The sequence below is a fragment of the Cuculus canorus genome, chromosome 15, assembly GCF_017976375.1.
Source record: "Cuculus canorus isolate bCucCan1 chromosome 15, bCucCan1.pri, whole genome shotgun sequence".
In the NCBI taxonomy this organism is placed as follows: domain Eukaryota; kingdom Metazoa; phylum Chordata; class Aves; order Cuculiformes; family Cuculidae; genus Cuculus; species Cuculus canorus.
The window spans coordinates 13,481,333-13,495,202 of NC_071415.1; the positions used below are offsets into that span (position 1 = coordinate 13,481,333).

General features: G+C 37.8%; 1 protein-coding gene across 12 annotated transcripts in view; it reads right to left on the minus strand.

The window, feature by feature from the left end:
* The window catches only part of SUN1 (Sad1 and UNC84 domain containing 1), a 32,809-nt gene that overhangs the window by 13,094 nt on the left and 5,845 nt on the right, over window positions 1-13,870 (minus strand). For 9 of the 12 annotated variants that reach the window (XM_054080071.1, XM_054080075.1, XM_054080080.1 and 6 more), the window contains 5 exons: window positions 8,839-8,935; window positions 2,550-2,744; window positions 2,029-2,219; window positions 960-986; window positions 661-855 (listed from right to left, as the gene is read on the minus strand). In XM_054080071.1, coding sequence (XP_053936046.1) covers window positions 661-855; window positions 960-986; window positions 2,029-2,219; window positions 2,550-2,744; window positions 8,839-8,915 — 685 coding nt within the window. In that variant the 5' untranslated portion in view covers window positions 8,916-8,935. Of the gene's footprint in view, window positions 1-660; window positions 856-959; window positions 987-2,028; window positions 2,220-2,549; window positions 2,745-8,838; window positions 8,936-13,100; window positions 13,120-13,870 lie in introns of those variants that run through there. The other 3 variants (XM_054080076.1, XM_054080077.1, XM_054080072.1) reach the window with 2 other exon arrangements.

Genomic DNA, 13,870 nt, shown 5'->3' on the forward strand with positions numbered 1-13,870 from the left:
TTGGTTTAGAGAGTTAGGAATGTAGTCACTTGGAAGTCTATTGGGAATTAGTTTTTCTCTTTGGAGTTCATTTTTTCAAGTAGCTGAGGTTTAGGTTTTTGTCTAAAAACACTCTAGTAAGCTGCAAGGTTAAGTGAGAAGGAAAAAAAAACAAAGCAGGAAGTAGGAAATTATCTCTCAGATTTCTTGGATAACAGAAGTACTGCAAAGTAACAATTCTGCTCAATCTTGAAAGTTGAAATCATCTAAGAAGAAAATAACGGACCATACAGAAAAAGTTACTATCTGAAAACCTTAATGAAAAACTTCCTAAGCAGGAGCATGTAGACTCAATATCAGATGAGGAGACTGGTTGGAACAGCCCACTGTGTTCCAAAACAGTTTGGACCTCTATCTTGTTAGGATACTATTTTCTTTCTGAAATGGTTTCATTTCCTACAGAAGTATTGGAAAAAAATTGATTGTTATATATCAGAAGCTGACAACTACACAAAGTTTCAAATGATACAGAAAAAGGCATTTCATATAAGTTGATCTCTAGAATTAGGTATAAATTTAGCAGGGTGGCAAAAGTGCATAAATAACACTACACAGAGAACACATCAACTAAACTGTTTACCATGCTGCTATCCAGACATGACACAAGAGAAAGCAACTTACTAGAACCATGTTTCTGGCTCCTATCCCTGGAGTAAATTCTGGAAGATGGCACAGGAGAAGCTGAGTATGCTGTAAGAACCTCCTTCCGTTCAGAAAGCATGCTGCAGTCACTGCAAGTGTAGCCGTTGATCATTGTGGTCTGTGTTTCTGTTGCTGTTATATCACCATTTCCCTGCATCATTGTGGTATCACTACCTAGCAAACCAAGAGTAAAACATTCAGTGCACCAACATCAGTATTGCCATTACTAGTTACCATTAAATAGAACACACGTGGAAGGAAAAGGGAAGTGTAGTTACCTTTAGGGTCACCTTCATCATCAAGACCTTCAAAAGAAAAAAAAAAATGTTGGTCTCAAATACAAGGAAGTCCCATCATTAACTACAATATCTGACATGAACTCCCAATAATTTTAAGACTTCAAAGAAAAGCCACTTTATTGTTATTATTAATCATATTCTACAATCCATCACATGAACAGATCCATATATTCAGACGTTAATGTAGTAGAATAACAGTGAAAAGCATTCTACCATGGAAGCAAGCGAAGTAGTATGTACAACAACTACACCTTTTCTTAGTTCCCATGTGACTTTAAAGCAGCTAATTACAAGCTTACACTGCTTCTGTTGCCTGGTAATTCCCGTGGTATACTGTATTTTACAGTCCTATTTTAAGACCCAGGTAATCTGAAGTTTAGAATGTGTTCTACTAAGACTGAAATATTTCTTTACATCAGAACTCCAGAAGTTCACAGGCATACTGACTTGAAACAAGTAGTCTGAAAATAACAAGTTGTTGATCTTCTCCTACACTGCACTTTACATAAACAACTCCCATAATTTTTCTACAATGAAGAAAGTACGTTCCAGAAAACTATAATTGTAAGTACTTGCAAAAGCAAACCAGCCAGCCACACACAAAAACCCTTTCAGAAAATCCTTTAGTGGCACTAATTTGAAACTTCCAGATTAAGGTATACTTTTCACAGACAAGCTAGATGTTTACTATTCTTTAAATACGGTACTCTATGCATATTTTTAAGAAAGTAATAAGATATAATTACAATTATACCATCAATGGTATTGTATCACAAAATTGTATATGCTTGCCTGGCATACTAACTTGACTGTGCAACACATCCTGATGTTGACTATGCCAGTAAATCGAGTTTACCCGCTGGACTGAATTTCTAATAGGCACCTGAGCAAGCAGACATCTACAGCAAAAGCCTAAGTACATGCAAACGTTTTAGGGCAGGACAGAAAAACGGGTGGGGAAAAATCATGAAGATGCAAGCATGTCTATACACACCAAACCATAAGCACTTTTCACAGTCTAATACAGGCAATAGCAATCATTGCCTACCCCACAAATGATCAACTTCAGTCTGCTCGCGAATCAAAGATTCATCCAATACGGTGGATACCATAGATGCATCACTGGCACGGCTATTGAAACTGCTTTGGCTAAAAATGGAAGAGCTGGATAGATTTTTCCTTGGCGTGTATCTTACACTGCCAGATTGTTTGCTCATATTTTTGCGCTGCTTCACCGTCCTAGGAAACAAAGCAAAGACAAATAAGTCACAGCACTAAAGACAAATTCTATTAGGCTCTCATTTTATTAAATGGAAAAACAGTCACAGCGTTTCAACACTGGTGTGATTTGACAAATCAAATCAGGTTTAAGAGAAAAACCTCAACTTCAAGCAGCTATACTTTTTCAAAGACTTCACTGCAGACCACATACTGGACATAATTTTCAAACAATGGCAGTATACACTAAGAACAAAGAATAAAACAGTAGGCAACCTTAGTTTGTACTGTTTTGTTCAAAGAGGAAATTTCCAACCAATAAATCAACTTGTGATGATAAAACATGCTTACTTAGAAGACTGTTCTCTGAAGGACATGTTTCCGGCATAAGAGCTGTCACGAAGGGTATCATCTCGTACATCACCTGCTTTATTAAATCCTGCAGTAGCTAACCGTAAACTACGCCGTGACATTCTTGGTGAATCAAACACTGGATCTATTTTGTTTTCAGTCTCAAAATCCAAAGCATCTGAAGAATAACTTGAACTGCAGCAAAATAAGAACAGCAAAGTTACCAGGTGTAAGAGAATTCCCCTAGTAACAAACATGCCCTTTCAAGCTGGTCTAAGTTTCCATTAAATGCAGGGCTATGGAGCAATTCCCAAAAGATATGCCATGTAACGCAAATAATTTAGAAGTAAGTAGATATTCAAGGTTCTCTTAAGCAATACATTATTACAAGTTTAACAACCGAAAGCAAATCAGTTAGGAAAAAAACAACCACCATGGAAACCACATTTGAAGTGTAGCCAGAGCAAGCATTTGTTACACAGCCTCCTTCTTCTGGGACCAATTTGAGGGAGGAAGCCTTTCATGACACAGTTTCTTCACCACACCTAGCAGCAAATTTAAAAGAATTATGCACACCAACTTGCAAGTTAAAAGGTATTTTTAGTTAAAGCTTTTCTCATTGTTATTTTTTTGTTTGCCAATTCCTTGTTTTGAGAACCAATGATCCATAAACCACATTACTCTCAATTTCCATCTCCCAACAAGTAGGAGCTTCCCCTCTTTAAAACACTTAGTGACTTCCATACTTTAGCTACATTAGTTTAACTACCATTACATTAAAAAAGTGGTTTGAAAAGATTTCTTTAATTTAATGCATATCATTAGAAATATTTAATCCTGAACAAATAAAGAAAGTTCAGTCTTTCATCTATTTGTCTGCTTTATCCTGCAGACGCAAGTTTACACACAGACAAACTTCACATCCTCATCCCAGCAACTCTACTCCACACTTTTACACTTGATTGTCTCAAAATCTCCGCAAGCATTTACAACGAAGACAAAGCAGCAACACAAGGCAAATACAAACAGATTCAACAAAGGAGTAAGAAATATGTCTACTAAAACACACATTTAGCCTAAAGCATAATACTCATACTTACAATCAAAGGAAATGTTCAGTTATGTAACTGAGCAGAGCTTGCTGTTATAGGGCACTGCGCAGCAGCAGGACAAGGTCCTAGAACCACTCAGCTCTGTGACCTGAAGTATCTAAGCACTGAGTGCTCTAGGCCAGCTTCAAGGAGTCCTCTTTTGGGACATAGAGATAGAGAGCTGTAACAGCAGTTACTTTAATATTCCTAGATTTTTCATTTGTTTTTTATAAGAAGAGCTGAGCAAGGTATTGGTAAGAAAAGTGGCTCTTTTTTTTCGCAGAATCCCAAACAAAACATGCAAGCAAACTAGGTCTGAATTAATAGATTCTACTGTACTTGAAATCGAAACTTTTCCTTTAAAAAATACATATAAACAGCTACTATAAAATAAATCTATGTAAAAACAATTAAAGACCCCAGAACATTACAATGTAATAATACATATATAGTATTACTTTTGACATATAAGTAAATTAACATCAGAAGGCTTAGGAGCTACACCTACACCTAGTAGTGATTTAGCTCTGACAAGATGGGTCCTTTAGACACGAATTTCTTGATTGCTCCACAATGCAAAATGAAGCACATAAGACAGGACTGTATCAGAGCATGTGAACCGCATGTCTTGACTAAAAAAACCCCTCACCCAGACAATGCACTGCAGGAAAACGTGTAGTTGCTCCAGCAGAAACAGGCATTCACCCCACAGAAACAGACCTTGTCCTAAGCAAAATCTTTGATTGCCCAAAGGTGCACAGATTTAACAGCAGTGCTTTGGCACTATCTGCTTTATCTTACTGGTCTGCCCTGCTAATGCTGCCATGTGCAGTGCAACTGTGTGCAAAGCAGAAGTCTAAGCACAGCTTAAGACACACAGCAGATATTACTATACACATTATGCTTATTAATCCTTGCTTATATTTAAGTGGAAGGGGGAGAGGAAACAAGACAGGCACCTCTCCTATGTGAAAACAGATTCGCTTTACATATGGTTAAGTACAAAAGGATGCAATTGTTACAGTTTTCAAAAATACAAATTTTAGACAGCTTGCATACTGACAGATGTGAAGTGAGAATACAGGTTAAATATGGCTTCTACTGTTGTTTGTTCTGAAAGGGTCAGAGCCACAACAGTTTACTATTGAGTCCCTCCCTAAACAGTTGTTTCAGAACTCAGTTCTGCTATTTACACTTGCTAGTAAGCATTTGTGTTTCCTCACTGTCACCCAATGTTTCTTACAGATACTCAATTCACAAGAGCACAAAAGTACACAGGACAAGCTGACAGCTGTAACTAGCCTCAGTTTGTTTCTGTTTATGAACACTTGCTGTTTTGAAGTATCTCAATGAGCATTCATATCCATTTGGGTTGAATACATAGCTTGGAGCTGGATTCTACTATCTTAGGAAAAAAAATAGAAACCAAAAATCATGGGGCCTTCTTCCCTTTAACCAAAGGAAACGTTCTCTCTTGCTCATGCAGGATAATAATTCTCTTCACACTGAAAGTGAATTATTTGTCCCCTGTCAGCAGGACAGTAGAAGTCTCCAAACTCGCCATCTCACTTTTCACACTTCAGAAAGCTTCTTTTTCTCTTCTACAGAAAAGGCTGCAGTAGACAAGAAAACCTGCATTTCCTTTCACGGGACAGAAATGAACCTGCACACTGATGTCACTGCTTTTCAGTATGTCTGTCCAGTCTAAAAACACCTTAAAGGTGGGATGCAATTAGCCTACACTCCTACATAACCCATATAAGCAGAGCAGGCTCTGGTTCCTGCCCCCAAGAAAGAGCTCCCATGGCTGCTGGCAGATCTGCTGACTGGATCTAATCTTGCATTTCCAGCTTATTAGCTATTGCCTTGTACCTCCTTCACATGAGCTTCTACAGAACAAGACTGTCCTAGATTCATTGGTTTAATTTTTAACTCCTACAGGTGGAATGAGAAAGTGGACCGCCAATTTTAGCACACCTGTAACTTCTTCTGGAGTACCTTAACTGTCATTTATTTTGTAAGTATTCCTTTGAACAGACAGTAATATACCTGATTATTTAAGTTAATAGTAGATAAGTGCAATACACCTAAAGACTATAGCGAAGCAGATGTCTTTTAACGTGGATGCAGGCATACACCAGTGTATGAACATTCATATGCTTTCTGACCAGGTCACTACTTACATTAACTGATCAAGGACGCTATCTTGAATTGTTTAGCTATGGCTTTGATCAGTCCCACAACACAGGTGAAAAACCCAAAGGGCATTATTCTTTTTGCGGTAAGTTACATTCTGATTTAATGCTCTGATACAGGAAAAAAAAAACCAACAAAAACAACTCAAACACCACCACCTCTAAATTCTTTCCAATTTAATCTATATTTGTGAAGAAAAAGCATTAAAGGCATCCAAACTGACAAAACCAATACAACTCAAAAGATCATGGCGACTAAAAGGAAAGATCAACCTGAAGAGAGAACGTAAATCTTATATTGACAAGTGGGTGCGATTCACAGTGTATTCATGTATCTTGAGGAGGACAAAGGTTATTTAGCTATATCAGTTTAATGTTATTCTGATTTGGGCTGGAGGAGTAAAAGCACAAAGTAGAAGCACACTACAGTTATGAACACACAGTAATCCCAGTGAGTATTAATATAAATTCTATTAATAGGCCATCACCAACTCTATTAATAGATTTGTGGGATCTGACTTCACTGTACTACTCTGGCTTGTGCGTGGAGCACTGCAGAGAAACTCACAGATAGATTTTGTGAAGATTAAATTGTCAAAGGCAGAACAAGCCAGATCAGAATAGAAGCAAAAGAAATCCAGGTTAGGGGGAGGGAAGGAAGAAAGGAACTTCATCATGAAAGTATTTTTGATTAGCAACTCTATCTCACTCTCTCCTCAGATTCTTGAAATATTGCTTGACCCAAGGCAGGAAAAGCTACAATCAATAACGCATGGCATTCCGCACAGATTCAGCAAGCAGACACACAGCAAGAGTCTGCTCTTGAGACTGTAACTTACTCTCTTGAAACCCTGAAAATAGGCAGTGTATGAAGTAGATTTCCCCCATTATTTTAGTATTTGGGGCTTCACAGAACTTTTCAAGATGAAATTTTAAACAAAGCGCTTGCTAATCCTTCCTTTCTACACATGGAAGAATTACAATGAATTAATTTCAACCTAACTTCACTTGTCTTCTTTAAGTCAGTTATTTAAACTTCATCTTATTCAGCTCTATCCACTTCTCAACACCTATACCTAAAACAGTTTAATGCTGCAAAATGGGGGGGGTGTCAAAAAGTTTCAAGACACGTAATCCTCCCGTTCTACAAGGCCTCTTCACAAGCTCAGTTTTGCAAAACAACCACTTCATTTATGTACAATGTCAAACACTCAAATTGTCTTCTACACAACACCCAAAGTTATAATGAACTATCCTCCAGACTTCAAATAGGATTTATCATTCTGTGTCTTCCTGTCCAGGCAGGTTAATCTCTGCTCCTGTGGTATTCTTGTTTGCTTCAGTGAGAAACAAAACTGCTAGCTGACAAAATAGTGGGAAAGAAGAAAAACTCAGCTCTGAAGGATTTTAACCCCAGATTAGCTTAAGGTAGTCATTGAACTTCACTTTGTTAATACTCTTGAAAATACACATAATAAGAAAAAAAAAGAAAATTAATCTTAATTTCTTAAATTAATACTAAGACCTACTTATTCCCTCTTGTCTGTGAGAAAGATTAGTTGCTGTGGAGAAGATTGTACAGTAGAATATACCAGTATCATTTCAGATAAATATAACAACTAAGGGAAAGAAATCAAATTAGATGACAGTTTCACAGCTTGTTTTAAGAAAGATATGCTCATAGAGACAAAAATCTCTGTTTAAACAACCTGAAGAATCAAAGACTACTTTAATTGCTCACAGGAGGCAAAGTTATCTTCTGTAAAAGGGTTACAATATTCAGCCAGTCTCTATGCTACATTTGCAACACAAGGCTACCTAAAACCACTTAGTAATATAATAGTGAATCTTCTGGCTGATATAAGTCACATAAATCACCTTTCATTGTCCAAAATGCCTTTTCTTGAGATTAGTAAACCCACTCGTGTTTAAGCAACATTTTACCAATGCTTTTCTGAAAATTCAGGAAGAGTTGCAATTTAATTGATGCAACATAACACACACACCATTTTGCAATGCTACTAACAACAGGCTATAGCTAAAAAACCTTATGAATCCCAAAAATGGACGACACTAAAATTTTAGAGTATACAAACCCAAGAATATTAAGGTAGTGATCACTTAATTCTACAGTTTTAACAAGTTCTCTTTTATTGACTAGTAGCCAAATATTCTTCAATCTAAAGACTATATTTCAATAATCAAAATTCATAATAGCAATTTACAGACACAGAATAGAATGTCCTAACAAAGAATATTTTTTAACTTAAAATTAGCTAAACCAATAGCTCAGCCTCACTGATGTATACTTTCTTAAAAATACATCTAATAACTCAACAACAGGAAAAACTAGATAGGTTAAATTAGCAGCCAAAATCTGCTCTATTAATATTAAATAAACTCAAATGGGCATCACAACATTTACTTTGACTACATAATACAAAAGCTAGCAACCATACTACAGAGTTATTATTTTTAGAAAACCAAAGTGATTTAAGAAACAGTGTTAATAAAAAGATACAAGAAAAAAGTTCATTAGAATATAGATTTTACATACACACAAGTGAAGTTTTGCTAGGAAAAGTAATATGTCACTTCCAGCCAAGTTCCACACCAGCGGCAATGAGTGCATATCCATCAGTGTTTGAAAGTGAAAACAGTGCCAAGTCACAAAAGAAAGCACATACAGAAGTCACAAAACACACAAGAAAACACATCTAAGAATTTTGATGACGTATCTATAGAAATAAAACAGCAATTGTAACTAGGTGGAGACTAGTTATTCATAGCAACAAATAAACACTGAGTCATCATCGTAGTTGTCGTCCTGTCAGTTGAACATGTATTCTGTCCTCCATTTAGGATGCAGCAGTTATTTTCAAAATGGACTAGACAAAGCATGCTCCTTCAAAGAAGTCAGACGCTTACCACGAAAGCTAAAGTGTCCAGAAATAACAACATCCAGAGAGCACAGTTTCTCTACAAGAAGAAAAGAGGTCTCACCTGAGTGCATATGTATAGCCAGTGTTCTCTGGCAGACACTGGGGAGGAGTGTACGTGTGTAGACGTGAAAAGTCCATGTTGACTGTTTCAAATCATACTGTAAAAGGTGAAAATAAAGTAATGCAATGACTTGAAATTATGTAAAGTCAACGTAAGAGCCCTTGCACTGTTCAGCCTGTGTTATCAAGTACTGAAATAAAAAAAGCTACAGTTACCAGAAATATGAAGCTCTCAGTATTTCAGCAGTATTGCTGCTAGTGCTAGATATCCCCTATCATTACTGCATGAAGTTCAGGGTATTTCTAACCACAGCTTTATGATATTCTATTTTCAGCAACTTCCGAGTTGTCTGGGACACTACTCTGATAAGAGGTTGGCTCATATCACAACTCCATTACAACACTTCCATAGGAACTAAGTTGTGCTATCATCCCCAAAAGCTAAGCATAGAGATTTATAAAAAAAACTACATAGCCACACTTTGAGAGATCTTTTCACAATGGGTTTTGCTTTGAGAGCAAAGCATAAGCTATTCTGTGTACCAACAAGGTATAACACAGATCAAACCTGAGAAAGTTTTTAGCCAAATTATTTTACCGTGAAACCTTTGAACACCATCCACTGAGCAGCAAGCAAGTTTCCTTCATTTCACACCAAATTGTAATATTTGGTATCAGTTAATTTATTCTTGTCATAGAAACAGTGAACGCACACCCTAGCAGAAAAGCCAACTGCAAAATGACTCATATGTCTAGAATTAGGTACATTTTCCAGAGTGCCATCCATGTCCAAAACCCAACCTACATTTGTAAAACTTTCCATGGGGTCTTTAAAAGATATTATAACTTTAAAAAGAAAACAAAAATTGATGTTGTTGTATTAAGAAACTTGTGGAGCTGCACAGGAGACTGCCTATCGTATTGCGTACAATTTGATCTTTAATTTAAAAAAAAAATTGCAGAAAACCTGGATCAGATTTATTAGCCATAAGAAAAGTTCTGCTTTTCTAGAAAAGATTCTTTGATAGTAGGTTATTTGTGTTTAACAAACAGGGATTTGGCTATCCTGGATTTGCACAGTTAGCAAAGAAAAATCCTGCCTATTTTCAGATTATCTACAGCTCCTGTTTCAGCAGCAGTAGAAGATATCCACACAACTGTGTTGCCATGCCTAAACTAAAGTAAAAATATCCTTCGCTACACTTTAATCTTTATGATCAACAGCAGGAGCTACCTCATTTTGGAGATGCACTCTGCTACCCTGTAATAAGTTTTCACTTATATTGCTACATATTAAATAGACAAAAAGCACTGAGTCACAGGTATAGGTGATAGCAGTTCAAAGAGAAATCTCTACACACAACACTAAAATGCTCTTATTCAGTACACATGTAGCCCCAAATCCTGATGTCAATGAGGTAGGAGGATATTTCCATTACTACTGAAGACAGTGTTTCCTTCTTGTTTTTAAAAGTAAAAACTTAAAAGCCTAAACATTACAGCTTTCTGAAAGCAAGCACCTCACATGAATTTATGGGGTTAATGAAAAAATAACAGCTCTTGCTCCTGCCATTTATAATACTAAGAATCTGATGTGTAAAGAATGCATTCTCATAAGTTAACTTTCTCTAAATCTCCTTCACTTGTCCCAGAGCAATAATGCTTTCACTGGCTTGTATATAAAAATCTGTTGTTTGTTTATAGGAAGCTTAAATCAGTAGTGCGGAAGGTATTAGCAAGGCACTCTAATTCTCTGCTAGAATAAGCAGCAAATACTGCCAGAATACGGAACAACTGCTGCCATACTTTAAAAACAAATAACAGCTCATTCTAGAGCACAGTGAATGGGGACCAGAAAGTAACGACTCCCCAGTAACAGAAGTGGAAATACAGTGAGTTTCAAGATAATGGATGTTGATAACATCAGACACTACTTGTTTTAAACAATAGCAAAACAGATTTCTCTGACATATGGCTACCTAAATTCAAAACTATGATTAAGGTTGATTTGCACAAACTGCTCCATCCCAACAGAAAGACTTTGAAACCACAAGCTAGGGAATCCTCTCTTTAGTTTCCACTGGAGCCGATCTTGACTGCTTAGCACACAACAATTCACTGAAAACTAGGTTTTCTGATGCACAACTCATGCTTTTGACATACAGCAGTATCTTCCCACATGGAAAGTTAGGCTACGGAAGCGAGCTTTCTGTAGCTACCCAACTCCTCCCTTTGTCTTTGCTACCCATATGGGCAGGGCAAAGGCAGACTTTGAAAAATAACATTGGCTCTGCTTCTTACCTGCTCTCTTCCCCTTCCCAGCAGTTCTCTCTTTACATGATTTCTGAAGAAATCAAATGCTAACATTTACATCATATTCTTTATTTTCTAAGGTTTGAAATATATAATTAAATTAGTATTAAACTAAACATGTACCTGGCAATGGTGTTCCTAACTGAAAAGCCTCAGGGGAATTTATGCACGGGTCTATTAATAGCTTTTGGAAATCTAAACCCACAAAACTTGGCAGAGAACCAGAGAGGTAGACACAGTATTCAGTTCCAGTTTAAACACTTCTGGGTGCCCAGCAGATTTCTGATTTAGGTACCATAGAGCTGTCTGTATTCAGATTCAGGTAGGCCTTTACGATCAGCTTTGTTTTAGGCATTACTGGGCCTAAACTTTGAGAAGCCTTTTTATCATCTTCAGAAGCTCATGAATATCCATTTCTAAGTACTAAGGGATGCACAGTGAAAGGACTAAGCGTGTAGTTACATTAAAAGCCTCATGTAATAAGAATACATTTATATGACAACGTAAAGGCAATTACAGAGAAGCACGCTTTTGAGCTAGAACATAGGCAGACACTGGATTCATCCCAACTTAGAACCCAGCTTCCGTGTTCAGGCAGAGGAGACAGTTGGATTATTTGTATTTTTTGGGGAAGCAGACAACAATCATCTCAAGTGTCATCTCTCCCTTGCAATTCAACTGAATCAGTGTTAAAATCAATCAGCAGAGTAGAAGGGCAGGAAAAGTCACAGATTCTGACTTGGCCAGAACACAAGAAAGCACAGGAACTCCTATAATCAGTGCAGCAGAATTTACCTTCGCACAAAGCCCCTTGTCTCCAAAGGACGTGGGCTAGGTAGGAAGCATCTGAGTGGCATGAGGCAGCACCACTACCTCATAAGCCTATTTATCTGAAAATCATTTTCAGGATCAGCCAGCCTCAACTAAACCCTAGTATCGCTGCATCAAACTTCCTGGGTTTCATGGAAGGTGATGAGATGCTTCAATAGAGGCCTCTAAGCACAGAAGCATCACAACGTGGGGAGGCAACACCAAATACAGACTGTATGTACACTATGAGCACATGCAAGGACAAGGATGAACCCCCACTTATGCCTGTTTGGGTACGTTAATAGACTTTGTCCAACACACTATATAGGCATTTCCTCACAAACACCCGACGTGACAATGGAAGGGGTGAATTGCCATTTCACAAACCCCTGGCAGAGCGGAAATATTCACCAGGAAGTCTGTTACAGAATTATAAAATTTGCAGGAAAGTATGTCTTATTACAAGGGTTAAAAACATTATACATTTAAAAGTCTTAGATGCTGGTAGTACTATTTCAAATAGAACCTATTCCATCCTTATCTTTTAATGAAGATGAGCTAAGTTTAATTTATTACAATTTAACATACTAATGCCACAAAAGCTAAATAAAGAGCCTTTTGGGCAAATTATTAGTAACAATGAAACTGGAGCAGTTCCTGAGAGCAAGCAATTTTCACCTGTAACTTCAAATTTCATTTTACACTTTTATTCAGAATAGCCAATAAATTACTCTTTTTAGTAAAAGAAGACAAATTCCTAGGCAAATACTCTCCACAAAGAATGTTTCCAGGTACCCAATTAACTGCTAGTTCAAACAGGCTGAAGAGCAAAGAGCTCCAAGCTAAATCAACATTGATTAAAACACACATTCTTAAAACATTAGTATTCCTTTAAAACAAAGACATAAAAGCAAGCAAACAAAAGAATCCCAAGTAATAAAATCCACATTTTAAAGTGGATGTTACCAGTTACAGCAAAGATCTCCAAACACAGGGGTGAAGCTGTAACGCTACTAAGAAGAAAAAAAAGCAAATAGGTTCTTCATAAAGCAGTAATATTTCACGTTCACATTAAGCACAGAATGGTTTAGGTTGAAAAAGACCTCTGGTTTTCAAAAGGTTGACGGAAGGCAGCTGTACCTCCAGCTCTGGGTCGCTGTTTACACACACAGCACAACGGCCCGAGCCAGTTTAGGGGCGAGGAGCCCCCGAGTGAAGCACAAACAAAGCGCCGGGCGCCCCCCCGGGCTGCAGGATCCCAACATGGCTCCCCACAAAGCCCTCGTCACTCGGAGGCAGAGTTCGAACTCCCTGCGAGCCCACGGCTTTAACCCTTTGCCTCCCGCGTCTGGATTTTCACCGCCAGCGGCCAACGAGGCATCTCTCAATGTCCGCGTTCCTAAAGCACCTCGCTTGCCCAATAAACAGCCTAAGTTAATTGCCTGCCGAAATAAAATCCAACCTAACACCTTACTCTTTATAACCGACTCCTACACCCAAGATGTCCACAACACTTACAGCCACCGAGTCACGAGTCAATCAGGTAGCACAGATTTAAGGGCAGGTATACGCCTCATTTAGTAATGTCAATACTTTCATATTTCGCTTTCCGAGCATGCCAATGAAGCCCTCCACACAGACCCCTGACAATGAGGGGCCTGCGGCTCACCCCCATGATAACAGTACGAAAATCAGCAATGAGCAAGACATCCCTCCAAGTGAGAGGGGAAATTGGACATTAATTTGGAGCATCAGCTTGTAATAATCTATTGCAAAGAATTAAGACAGAACATTTTTAAAGAATGAGCAAAGATGTCACTTCCTTTTTGTGAAACATTAAACTGAAAACCAGGCGGCGAGATAAGGGACTGTAAGTACTGCAGAACCACAGAATCTGGAATTTGCCAACT